The 13,669-nt window shown below is 40.1% G+C and overlaps 1 protein-coding gene across 1 annotated transcript; it reads left to right on the forward strand.

Moving 5' to 3' along the window:
* On the forward strand, positions 1–8,070 carry rp9 (RP9 pre-mRNA splicing factor). The gene is made up of 6 exons (XM_074613486.1): positions 1–294; positions 435–465; positions 1,083–1,212; positions 3,600–3,691; positions 4,174–4,235; positions 7,063–8,070. The coding sequence occupies exons 1-6, from the start codon at positions 149–151 to the stop codon at positions 7,295–7,297; spliced, it is 696 nt and encodes a 231-aa protein (XP_074469587.1). The 5' UTR covers positions 1–148; the 3' UTR covers positions 7,298–8,070.
* Positions 8,071–13,669: the final 5,599 nt, after the last annotated feature.

Raw genomic sequence — 13,669 nt, forward strand, 5'->3', positions numbered from 1 at the left:
GTCCAGCAGCACCACAGTCTGCTAGTTAGCTGCTGCTCTTTAGCACGTTGGCCGAGGTTTCTCAGTGTATTTACTAACAACATTACCCCTTTAAATGCAGCGATATTTATAAGTTAATGATCCAGTTTGTGTCAGTATCAGGAGGACAATGTCGGACAAGAAGCGAAGAAGAGAGAAGGAGGACCGACGAGAGCACAAGAGACACAAGTCCTCCAAACAGGATCTGGAGAAACTCAAAACACACACGAAGAAACTCAACCAAGAAGTCCAACAACTGAAACACGTCGAGACCTTGTGAGTAATATCACATGACAGCTTTTTCTGTTGAAGCTTGCAAACTTATGCATGAATTATACATGTTAATATACCAGTTTTCTCTCCTTACTGCAAGTAATCCACACAATTAACCTCAGTGTTGTCTTTATTTCCTGCAGCTATGAGAAACCTCCACCAGGACTCATCAAGGTAAACACATTTAAAGGTCCCATATTATAAAAAAGTGAGATTTTCACGTTATTTTATTATAATAAGTCCTATATAAATACTGTGAAAGTATCAAAACACTCCAATCAACGGTGAAACACACACAGCCCGTATTCAGAAACTCTGCATTTGAAACAAGCTCTCTGGATTTCTGTCCATTTGTGATGTCACAAACATACAATATTTAGACCCTTGACACAATTTTAAATGTAAACATTCTAAATGTGTCCCCATTTATTTCCTGGTTGCGGTGTATGTGAATGTCATCAGCTGACAGGAAGTACACATGGACCCAAGCTGTTGCCTAGCAATGCAATTCTGTTGCAATTCCGTCACAATGCGCTAAAACGGAGCGTTTCAGACAGAGGGGTAAATACAGGTATATTCAGGCAGATAGTATGAGGAAAATAACGTGTTTTTTTTAACATTACAGCATGTAAACATTTTCTAGTAGAAACACAAAATACAAGTATGAACCTGAAAATGAGCACGATATGGGTCCTTTAATGAATGCCAAGCAGCTTTGGACTTGACACATGCAGGTATTATTTAGTCATAAAGAAATGCCCAGAAGTGACAGTGAGTGTTTACTGTTGCAGGAGCATGAGGACAAACCAGAGGACTGTATTCCTGCTGAACCAGGAAATGAAGCAGCCAGGAGCTTCCTGGCCAACGCCCCCACCAGGGGGCTGTGGATGCCTCTGGGGAAGGAGGTGAAGGTGATGCAGTGTGAGTACAGATGCACTAATTCAGCAATATCACAGAGAGAGATATGTGTTAACTGTTGTATTTTGCAAAGATTTCATTTGTAACTGGATGTTCCAAAAACCTCAGGGACATTTCACTCAGCTACAGAAGTGAGGTTGGGTGTCAGAGGTGAAGCTCATCTTTAATTATACACTTTTGTAAAAGAGAATGAAATCTGTCCTATGATACAGCCCCTTGCTGTGAATTTTATTTTATTTTTATTTTTTTTCATTGGTGTTTTGAACTTATATTATTGATCTCTTAAGTAAGTAGCCGGGTAATAAGTGGGATAATGTACAGCTAGTGGGTCATTGTTATGAAAGAAACCGCTTCAGGGCGATGCTGCACCCCTCCGCTCTGTGTCTGGGTGCAGTATTGTCCTGACAGGGTTTCTTTCACAACAATGACCGGCTCGCTGTACATTGTTCCTTACTTAACATACAAAACATACAATTAATATGCTCTCCTCAAAGCCACCAGACTCCAGTCAGACATAAGTCATTTTACCTCAATATTATTATCAAAACACACCTCATTCAAACTCGAAAGAAACAAAATAAAACTCATCAAAACCGTCTTTGTAGCCTTTCCACTTTTCCAACAATCACCAACTCTGGTTTGAGAGTTTGAAAGAGAGAGACTGAGTAAGTAACGAATATAAAAAAAAAAAAACGTAAAATTTTCACTGTTTCCTACCCCTGTTTTCCGTCGCATTCGTGACGTTGAATGTGCCACGCCAGAAAAATAAACAGAAAGGCATACTCGTCTGCTGGCAATGGGAAAGGAATCCATCACCTATTTTTAGAGTGTTTTCCCATGTTTAAAAAGCCTGCATATACTCGCTAAATTTGGTGGGAAAAGGGTATTCGTCTTCACCTTAGACTTAATACTAGAGCTCAAGAAAGTTGCTGGGTTTTTGTGATTAATACAATATGTCCAAACTTAAACTCTCATATTCATTGAATTATGATGGAAGAGCTCTTGAAAGGTTTAAACCTGTGATAGACTTTGAGATAAACACCCTGTACACAAATTAAATTCATATCATCTATAGAAATAACAACAAATAACACTTAAAGTTCAGGAACCGTAGGAGGGAGTGTTTCTCCTCCACGTGTGGGCAGCGGTCCTAATAGATGACAAATGTAACCACTTGACAATTAACACCACGTCTATTGTTTGTCTGTTGCTAGAGATTAATTCTGGTGTTGTTGGAGATTACCTTCTGTCTTTCTGGTCAGAGACAAAGACTGTCCTTATAGTCAGTGTCCATTCATTCCTTCGTCCCACTCATTTTCATGCTGCATGAACAGCCAGGGATTTAGGGAGTCAGTGCACATTCACACAGGCCCTGTACACAAGTTGGCATTTGTTCTGCAGAATCTGAGCATCGATGCTCGCTCGGCTTAATCCTTTGAGAAAATGTTTGAATATGTCATCCAGTTTAAAGGAACAGAGAGAGACGCCACTGTGAATGATATGGACATGACAAAACCCAAGTTAATAAACTTTGTGGTCTCACTTTACAAAGACTCTCAAGTTATTCATGGCAGCTACACTGCCACTTAAAGTGTTGAATATTAAAACAGTGTGAAGTTTTCACAGAACTTCTTCACTTCTTTTCAGTGAAGCCACCCAGTACTGTAGGTCTGCGTTTTTATAATGAGGCGTACATTCTGCAACACGTCGCTATGTGGGCAGGGTTGTTTGAGTGCGTGACTCAAGTTGTTTTCTTTGGCTTTTTTGTATTACATAAACAAAAGGAAACATTTTTCTTTACCCTGAATTCATGTTTTTATTATAGCATTGGGTTTAAATTAAAAATATTGCCAAATAGGTGCTTTTTCTTTTTTGCTTTGACACCAAATCATCTGCCATCGTCTTTGTCTGTCAACTCTCTCTCATCCTGTGTTGTGAAAGCTGACTCCTGCTACTCTGTGCTGTACACAGAGCAGACACTTTCACTTTCGGTTTATAGCGTACGACTATGTATTGATAACACAACGCTGATACGTGAAAATTAACTAAATGGGTTTTATTTCTATAAAAAAGCAAAACGACAGTGGAGGGTAAAGTGATGTAATCAGTGGGTGTCCGAACACTAGTAACACTGACTACTGCGGCAAGCCTACTAATCACTGCAGTTACCGCTGATAACGCCGTCCCGACCCACGTCGTGGTTGCGGAAGTGTCGCCCCCACCCTTTGCAATTTAGCACCTTTTAAGATTATTTTGTCAAACTACTATTCCCGAGATCAAGAATATACTTTCATTACCATATTTGATCTATTATATAGCAACGATGTACCTGTCACATCAGCCCATCTGTCCCAACCACACAGATTTATTATTTGTTTCCTTTGCCGCAGGTTGGAGATGCAAGCGCTACGGCCACAGGACAGGTGATAAAGAGTGCCCGTTCTTCATCAAAGGCAACCAGAAACTAGAGCAGTTCAGAGTGGTGAGTGTGTTAACTGCTTAGGAAAAAAAATGAGCCCACCCATAGTTTATTTAGGAAAAGGTGTCAATGAATGTAGGTTGTGTCAAGGTCAAGGAGTTGTGACAGAGACAAACGTTTGTGTCTGAGAGCTGGGCTGAGAGGTTAACAACAGATTTGGGGCATATTTAGTTTACACTGAGGAACATGTGGGCAGCAGACTTCTTCACACAGCCTGTTCCAATGTGCCTGTAATGGAGCAATACTGACTTACTGCAGGAACACACAGCCTCTGCAATGATTACCATAAATGCAACTGTGTCATATTTTCATACCTCGTATTGTCATAGGGAGTTTTTTTTTTTTTTAAATGCTAACACTAGAATCGGCACAATGGTTGAGGGGATCATTTCCTCTGAATGTAGCAACTCTTATTGTAAGCAGGTATGATTTGTTTCCCCCTTTCTTCATAGTAGGTAATGACAGATTGACTTTTGGTCTTTTAGGCTCATGAAGACCCAATGTACGACATCATTCGAGAAAACAAAAGGAATGAAAAAGAAACCAGGTACATACACTCATTTTTATTTTAATCATGCATGTTGTTCATATCCTCTGCTATAATTTCCCTGAGTAAGAGTCAGATTTTTAAACTTTAATAGACTGAAAGGACAGACAAAAGACAGTTTTTTGAGGCGGCTCTCAGACAGTTCTCCCACAGCGCAGTGGGACAATCTCAAATGACCTGGAAATTCTCTCATGGTGGCTGGTTCTCTGTGCCGGTTTCTAGCAAATAGTGTTTGACGCCAGGGTGTTTGAATTTGAAGTTTGTCTATTATGAAGGGTCAGTGTAGGGGTGTGTGTGTGTGTGTGTGTGTGTTTGTGTGTGTGCATGCAGAGCAGCAGCACAAACACGCTTGTGTGTATTTTTGCATGCATTACGAAAAGGTTATTCAAAGGCCAGCGGCGCTTTGAAGTCTGAGTTGCGTGTCTGTGCCACATTCATTTTGGCATCTTCTTTGAAAGGGAAGTGAAACAGTTCAACCTTCGCCCAGCTTACTTTACAATCGCATTTACAGTGTTGTGTCTCAAGTTGTCCTTGAAAACTTGTAATGATGCAATTGTAGGAATTAGCTACTTATTAGAAGAACTTGCATCTATATTCTTTTTGAAAGTTCATTTTTTGCACTTCTTCAAGGTTATGAGGATATTTGCAGTTGGATATCGGACTTGGACCATTTTGTCTTCTGATATGCGTTCCCAAAAATGGCTTATTTTGCATTGCCCATCTAATCTTTTAATCTTTTCTTTCCTATTTCTACTATTTTTATTTGTATTTCACATATTTTGATATATATTGTTTTGGTAATAGTCCCAGATGTTTGAGAGTTGCCCCCCCCTTTCTTCACTAGTTATTGCAGCTTGTGGCGTTAACCCTCTGAGATCCACAATAGAGCCGTTTTTTTAAGGGGGTACAGTGGGGGTCTTTAGAGGGAGATAGCAGGTCAGCAGTAGATGTCACATAGAAGTTGTGTACATCATCTGAAAGCTGGGAACCTGAAGATTAATTTGAGATGCAGCTCAACACTGTGTGTCAAATTGTTCTAGTCATTAATCCAAAATAAATATTAATGAAATGACGAATTAATTAAAACAAGTGACAGTGTGTAAGGGCATAGAACATTATGATAAAAGTATATGATGGCCATTACCTTGCTCTATTATGATTCATATGTTGTTGCAGAATTTTTTACCACTCAATAATTGATAAAAAATGATCAATAATCCCTCCAAAATACCACATTAAGACGCCAAGACCTTGAGGAACGCCATAGAAAAAGCCATGTTGTGATAAAGTATCAAAAACGTTTGACATTTGGAGATTTCTGCAAGAATTGCATTTTTTGGCGTTTAGATGACGAGCACTTCTGTTTCTGTTCTAGTTTGTGGCTGTAAAGTTTCATGAGGCTGTGATTATCCTAGAGGTCACCACAGGTCATTTTATACAATGAGGTCAAATTAAAAAACAATGGTCTCAATTAAATGAAATGGTTACTATGGGGACTAACATCACACATGAATACAACTGGGCTCATTGGAGCCACAAGAGTCTCAGCGTTACAATTTATGCAATTACAAGACTGTTTAGGGACCCCTGTATGCAGAAATATTCAAATACACCATTATTAGAACAGGCGAAATAACACATTTATACTGCACCCAAAAAAAAACATAGAACCCATTTTCATTCACACATCTTGAGGTCGGAGGTCAACGGACCTCTTTGAAAATGGCCACGCCAGCTTTTCTTTGCCACAATTTAGCGTATCTATGGAGCGTTATTAAAACTGAACCCGCTACAGCTTCTGAAAGACAGTAAAGTCGTTGCGGGTCTCTGGGAGTTAATATAAAGATGTGTTGTTGTACATTGTGAATTCGATGCCTGACGAAGGTCAGTGACTGAAACGTTAAGTCTCTAATAAAGTCAGCGCTGACAGTTTGCAGGGACTATACCTTTTCTTTCAAACGTCTCTGAGCTGAGGGAAGAGACATTTTTTTTCATAATTTAGCTGTAGGTTCGTGAAGTGCTTTTATGATGGAGTTCACTTTGAGGACGAGAGGTACGCTTAAAGGAGTAGCTCTGATGATCACGCTGCTCCGCGAGAACTTAATGAGGCCTGATGGACACTTCACAAGAGCATGTCAACCTTTTCTCAGAGAAACACTTTCACGGCTGAATAGTTAAGTCTTCAAAAAAAAAAATTTACATTTCTGATATCATCACTCTCGGTGTGCCGGCTCACTTCTCTGAGCTAATTAAAGGGCATATACTCCAGTGGCCTCCAAGACTGAACATCTCTTTTTTTTTTCTACCTTCCTTTCTGACTAATGTTTTGTATTTCACTGAGCAGTGTGGTGCTTTCTTCCTCACTCATTCTGTGACGTGATGATGTTTTAATCTTGCTTCTTGAGCTTCTTTTATGGCCGTGGATAAGTAGATAATTCACCAAATGTTTAAGTAACTATCTTATTGACTTCTTCTCTCCTGGTTCAACAACCTCTGTTTCAGTTCAGGTGAAAGTTATCTTATCTATTTTAGTCGTCTGAGCTCGAGCCTCGTATTTAAGCGACAGGATGACCCCGTTATCCAGGTGTGTTCTGAAAATCCTCCACACACCTGCAGATTCAGCGGGTAATTGGGCACTGTTGAGAAAATTACTGGAAATATGTAACACAAGTAGGCACTTGGCTGACAGTCCGGAAATGCCGACGCTAGGACAAAGACGGCGGCGGCGGCGGCGGCTGCTGCGTCTTGCTCAAGGACACTTCACATCAGTTGTGTTTTCCTCCCTGTACTCGACTCTAATCGCACCTTCTCTCCTCCCCGTCTCTAGGATCCAGCAGCTGCAGCAGCTGCTTCAGGACACCACTTCCTCCTCCAATTCAGACAGCTCTTCCTCCTCCACTTCCTCCTCCTCCTCCTCCTCCTCCTCTTCGTCGTCTGACCACCATCGCAGCAAGAAAAGGAAAAAGGGGAAGGAGAAAACGAAGAAGAAAGAGAAGAAGAAGAGAAAAAGGAAACGAAAGCACAAGTCCTCCAAAACCAGTGACTGCTCGGATTCAGATTGAGTGTTTTTGGAACATGCTGATATATGCACTTGTATACTAAGTGCTTTCAACATAGAGAGAGACTGGGTGAAGTAGTAGATCTTTAACGCAGTAGTGAAGTTCTGCAGAATGCCGGCACTCTGAAGACCTTTTTAAGCCTTTTTCTCTGCAGGTTGAAGCTATAAAAACTGTAAGTCCACTGTGCATGACTCCCCCCCACCCCCACCCCTCCAGCCGTTTCACTCCCTCCAGGGTGACGACTCGCATTTTGCATCCTCTCCGTCGGCTTGTGCAGCACAGGGTCATATGGCACAGCTGCTTAAGTAAGTGCGTGTATGCGTGCCTTGGTGCATATGTGTGTCAAAAAGCATTATCTGCATGAGTAATGAATCCGAAGTGATCTGAAATGAGCCCGCTGGTGTAAGAAGATAATGTTCTTTTCACTGGGGTTCAATAAGATAGCATGTCAGCAAATACAGCGTGTTATTAAGAGATTGTATTTTCCACCATATTTTTGTATCCCTGCCATCTCGCTGGTATTAAATACTTTGATTGTAGAGTGTGTTAAACGCAGAGAGAGAGGTGGAAAGTCCAAATTAGTACAGTGAGAATTTGTCTTCCACACACGAGCCCCCGAATGTTGCGACTGTACATAAATATTTGGAATGATTTGAGGTTGGAATATGCTCATTTTGCTCTGAGAAAAAAAAAAAAAAAAGCCACAGCGATGGGGGAAAGAATGTATGTGAATGTGCTCCTTTACGCCGAGAATAAAGATGGCTCTCTTTCTCCAATGTTTACCCCGCTCTAGGCTGCAAAAACAAAGATGTTAACAATTTTGGCCCTGGCTTAAGACTATATCTCATATTGATGACGACTTAATCGTTTGAGGACAGCGTGGTGAAAGCTCCACACGCAGAAAGTCTGATCATTAAAAAGTGCACGCCACAGTACCGCTGTGACCTTCCCGAGAGGCGAAGAACGTTTCTCTTTTGATCTATCAGTCTGAGGATACTTCAGAGAGTGTTTCTCAAAAATAATTTCACAGTCTGTAACCTACACAATGCGGAGCGATTCTCCCCTCTCTGCGCCGAGCTGTACCGTCAACAACTCATCTCACCAGCAGCTCACGGTTAAGCTACTTCGCACAAGACTTGCCCTTTAGGCCACATTTGAGGAAGTCTGGTGCTTCTCTGTCATGAGCAGAAACATTTTGAACGGGACTCCCCGTGGAAATGAACTTGAAACATTCCCTTCTCCTAATGACCCTGATAGAGAGACAATTACAGTAGAGCTACAGGGAACAAGCAAAACTAGATTTCCATTTAGATTTGTGTCTTAAGCTTTCTGAGTAGCTCAAATGCTGCAGGGAGTGTATGTGTTTATGTGAGAATTTACAATTCCATCAAAGAGTGACAGATTATACAGCCAGCAGAGCGCTTTAGTTGATGATAGAGAGCTCCTTCTCTCATCTTCTTTCCTCTGTCCATCCCTTTTTCTGGTGCTCTGACCGATAACCTAAGATAAATCAGCTTCATTGAAACAGTCTGTTCCACGTCGACTTCTCTCTCTCTTTCTGAGTAGAACAATGAATCTCCCAGATGAGATTCAGTCACAAGCTGCTCAGAGGGAGGCTGCGCCACGTAGAGAGAATTTGGTCAGCGGAGAGTCTTTTATTGAAGCACTCTGTCTTCTTGGACAAGGGACAGGTCAGATTGAGTGCCAGGCCAGACTCACTGTGCAGATTGTGTTAGAGGGCGGCCAACATATTTGCAGAGTCTTTACGACTAGAGCACTGCGCTTAACTCGCGAATATTAATCCTGTTTTGCCAAACGGGAAAGATGCAGTAACAAGGTTTCTCTCCTTTTTTTTGATAATGTGATATCACCTTCACACCAGATGTGCTGCAGAGGTTGTGAAACAAGGGTGTGTTCAAATCCAAGTGAGTTACACAAACAGGGAAAAGTCTATGCATAAGGGGAAAACAATCTATGGTTTACCTTGTGAGATGCAACAAGATACAAGAGCGACTGCATTTTATTGGATGCAGAGGTACACTATACTGCATTGCAGTGGTGGAATGTAACTAAGTTACATTTATTCAAGTATTGTACTTAAGTACAAATTTGAGGTAATTGTACTTGAGTATTTCAATTTGATGCTCTGCTACATTTGTCTGACAGCTTTACTTATTAGGAAATTATCGTACTTCTTAAGCAAAATCAGGGCCGGCTCTAGCCCTTTTGGTTTCCTAGGTGAAATTTGGATTTGGAGCCCCCCCGCCGCCACCCGCAGTGCCGCGTTAGGGTTCAACCCCTCCATAACCCTAACCCTATAGCCCCATAAACCGCAACACACATTAGACATCACAATGGTTTTAAGACAAAGATTTTTATTTTCATAAATAACTATTTATTATAATATAAATAAACAATTGGTCTCTGATATTGTTGGATTTAAAGTGTTTAGTCAGTTTCACTACAATGAGAGTCACAGGGGTTAAAAGTTTCTTAACTTTCTTATTTATTTGTTCGTTACGTCAATGCAGAAAACGAGGAAGGGCGCCCACCGGCATTTTTTGTTTTGTTTTGTTTTTAAAGGGCGTCCACAAGGTGGTGCCCTAGGCGACCGCCTAAATGGCCTTTGCCTTAAGCCGGCCCTGAGCTAAATGAACTGTTTAAAAAGCCTCTTGGATCAGCTGGAAAATACATCGTCACAAAGCTCTAAACAGGGCTGTTTTTCTGAGCTCATGAAAAGTTGACTTTTTAGAAATTTGTGTATCTCACAGAACAGTGACGCTACAAACATATGTTGATCTTATAGAACATGATGCATTGCTGTAGATTAAACCAAGCAGTATAAAGTAGTTAAAAACATCTACAGCAACATCAGATATAATAGTAAAACACTGACGGGGAACATTTTACTGCACTATAAATACTTTTACTTTAAGTACTTTTTAAAGACTTACATACTTAACTTGAGTAAAGTTTTGAATGCAGGGCTTTTAATAGTGGAATATTTTTTACAGTGTGGTATTTTTACTGAAGTAAAGGATCTGAGTACTTCTTTCACCACTGCTGCATTGGGAGCTTGCACTTTATTGGATGCATCATGCAGTACTTAGAGTATATACTGACCATATGGCCTGGCTCAAAACCACTCCACTGCCTCTTTGCAGTCTTAGATAAAGAAATCACATCCTCTGATCTACCGCTCTGAAGCTGAAGTCAGAGATGCACCATAACTCAATGATGGGAACAGAACAGAAGAAACAAAAGTTTTCTGTTTGCCGATGTTTCCTAATCCCAAGGGTTAAAACAAAGTATCATTTGAAACTAGTATTTCACTTTGTTGTTGTCAAATAATCAGTTTGCCTTCTGTTGTTTTTGTATCAGGCGTACTCGCCTTCGCAGCTCATGTATGTATAGTCAAATTAACAATTTAGTGGAGGACACAGGCTGTCATTTAAATAGGCATGAAGAAAAACAAAACTGAGAGAGAGAAAGAGAGATTTCTGCTGGGTGTGTCGCTCCAGATTATTTATCATCACGGACGGAACTCCTGTATTAATCCTCCTCCTGCTGCTCCTGCTGAGTGAAGACAAGGATGAGCTGCAGGACTGTCTGCTGTACACTGTTCCCTCTCTCTTCTACTCATAAACACACACTCTGGGTTTAATATCAGAAACAGTCTGTAATCACTGACAAAATTAAAGAGAAGTGGCCTCATGTGGCTCGGTGCTGCTGGGCTCTGATCCTGTCCTGTACAATGAAATCCAATGAAACTACAACATGCTGTGTGGGACCACTGTGGAGCTAAATCAAAATGGTTCCCAACATAATGTAACATTAGAAGGTCATAATCGTACCCTCCAAACAGTTCTCTGTGTGTGCAGACCAGGGAGCGTTCAATAACCATGAATTATTGAAGTCATTGTTCCTGTTTGCCTTTCCCCTCCTGGCTACAAGATTGGAGGCAGTCGCGTCTTGGTGTCACCCAACATTGGAGAGAAAAGACACGGCGTCCTCAATGGTTTGTTTGTTTATTCAGATTGAATTTATTGTACATCCGCTTTATTCATGAGTCTTACATTCGTTGAGAGTGTAGCAAGGCTGCTATTCACTAGGGGAGCTCAGGTTTAGTTGCAACATCTTAATACCACATTCTTAAAAAGCCCCCAAAAAAAGTTAACTAATTTTTTTAAAACTTAGCTACACAAGTATTCTCTTTGTGCAAATTGTTCAAATGTAGCGGTGAAATAAAAAAAATTGCTATTTTACAATTTACTTTGTATAAAGCTCAGTTAACACATATTTAGCATTTCTTGAAACCTTAATCTGTTCAGTACTATATTAAGTAGTGCTTAGATTTTTGGTGAAGAATAAATAAATTGGTTACATTTTTGGTAAAAAAAAATATATATATAAATAAATTGGTTGTTAGACTTTTGGTGAAAAATAAATAAATTGGTGTCACGATTTTTGTTGAAAAATAAATAAATTGGTGCTTAGATTTTTGGTGAAAAATAAATAAATTGGTTGTTACATTTTTGATTAAAAAAATAAATAAATTGGTGCTTAGATTTTTGGTGAAAACAGCAGTTCAAGTCTAAACAGCACTTTGCCCACTGTGCACTGCATGAGGTGTGGTTGGGAAGTGGTTTGACTCTCACGCTCAATGATGATTGAACACTTAGAAACAAGTTTATTAATTTGTTGAAGATATATGAAGATTTGAATTATAAAAACGTGAAGAAATGCAAAACTTCCAACATTTAATTTCTGAACACTGCAATTTTATATTTTGTATTATTATTCTTTTAAAATCCTATTTATGTGTTATTTATATGCCATATTTAGTAGATTTGGTCTAAATGCCATGTCATTTTATGTAAAGCACTTTGAACTGCCCCGTTTTTTTAAATATGTGACATGTCTTTCCTTGCCTGAATCCTAAATGTTCAAGAAAGCATAAGAGTTATCAAAATAGTTAAACAAGAGTAAAATGTCAAGAAACATGCAGATGGTGCCTTCAAATGGGGTCGTGTTTACCGCGTTCACGAGAGGAGTCCATATGAACGGCCCCCTCTTGTGGTATTCACGACCTTGTAAGTGGAAAGTTTCTAAACGCTCCAAGTTTAAGAGTTGTGATGTGTTTGTTGATGTTAGAAATGGCGGAGGCTATGGAAGTTAATTTTTCGGTACATAAGTGAATATGTTGAAATTTTAGTTGTATATTCTTTTTCTTCATAACTTTATATGTCTAAGGAAAATATTGATATTCCCAACTGACTAATCTATTTCCTCTGTCATTATGCCATTGCTAGCTTGCTAAATTGTTAGCCTCTGTGGCTTCTAGACGCCGACAGTAACGTTAATATTGTCGTTTCCCAGCAGTGTTCTCAACGCCAAGCATCTTGTGTACACAACTTCCCATGTTGTGAACACGAGTTTCATTTGAAGGCACCATAAGCAAGGCACACTGAACTGTCCTATTTTGAAAGGCGCTATACAAATGTGTGACATGCCTTTCCTTATCGAAATCCTAAATGGTCAAAATAAGATTTTTAACCACTGTTAAACTTTTAAATGAGAGTAAAAAAGGTATTGTAAAAATGTTAAGAAACATACTTAAAACACACTTTTGTCTTAATAATCGACCAACATGTGTCTTCTTGATGTGCATACAGGTTGAACTTCCGGGGGCTTGGTGACATCACACACACACCTGTTTCTGATTGGAGGAGACTTTGAATTATAACAGCTAACGGTGCTAACAGCTAACGGTGTCTATGATGCTAACAGCTAACGGTGCTAACAGCTAACGGTGCTAATAGCTAACGGTGCTAACAGCTAAAGGTGCTAACAGCTAACGGTGCTAACAGCTAACGGTGTCAATGGTGCTAACAGCTAACGTGTCAATGGTGCTAACAGCTAATGGTGCTAACAGCTAACGGTGTCTATGGTGCTAACAGCTAACGATGTTTATGGTGCTAACAGCTAACGGTGCTAACAGTTAACGGTGTATATGGTGCTAACAGCTAATGGTGCTAATAGCTAACAGTGCTAACAGCTAACGGTGTCTATGGTACTAACAGCTAACGGTGCTAACAGCTAATGGTGTCTATGGTGCTAACAGCTAACGGTGATAACAGCTAACGGTGTCTATTGTGCTAACAGCTAACGGTGCTAACAGCTAACAGTGTCTATGGTGCTAACAGCTAATGGTGCTAACAGCTAACAGTGCTAACAGCTAACGGTGTCTATGGTAATAACAGCTAACGGTGCTAATAGCTAACGGTGCTAACAGCTAACGGTGTCTATGGTGCTAATAGCTAACAGTGCTAACAGCCAATGGTGCTAATAGCTAAAAGTGCTAACAGCTAACGA

Source organism: Sebastes fasciatus, chromosome 17, assembly GCF_043250625.1.
Source record: "Sebastes fasciatus isolate fSebFas1 chromosome 17, fSebFas1.pri, whole genome shotgun sequence".
Classification (NCBI taxonomy): domain Eukaryota; kingdom Metazoa; phylum Chordata; class Actinopteri; order Perciformes; family Sebastidae; genus Sebastes; species Sebastes fasciatus.

What these genes read in the sequence shown, in the direction of transcription:
- rp9 (XM_074613486.1), top strand. Translation starts at nt 149, where the DNA reads ATGTCGGACAAGAAGCGAAGAAGAGAGAAGGAGGACCGACGAGAGCAC. An exon ending in CTCCACCAGGACTCATCAAG is followed by an intron (nt 466 to 1,082) that starts GTAAACACATTT and finishes TTACTGTTGCAG; the next exon opens with GAGCATGAGGACAAACCAGA. An exon ending in AGGAATGAAAAAGAAACCAG is followed by an intron (nt 4,236 to 7,062) that starts GTACATACACTC and finishes CCCCGTCTCTAG; the next exon opens with GATCCAGCAGCTGCAGCAGC.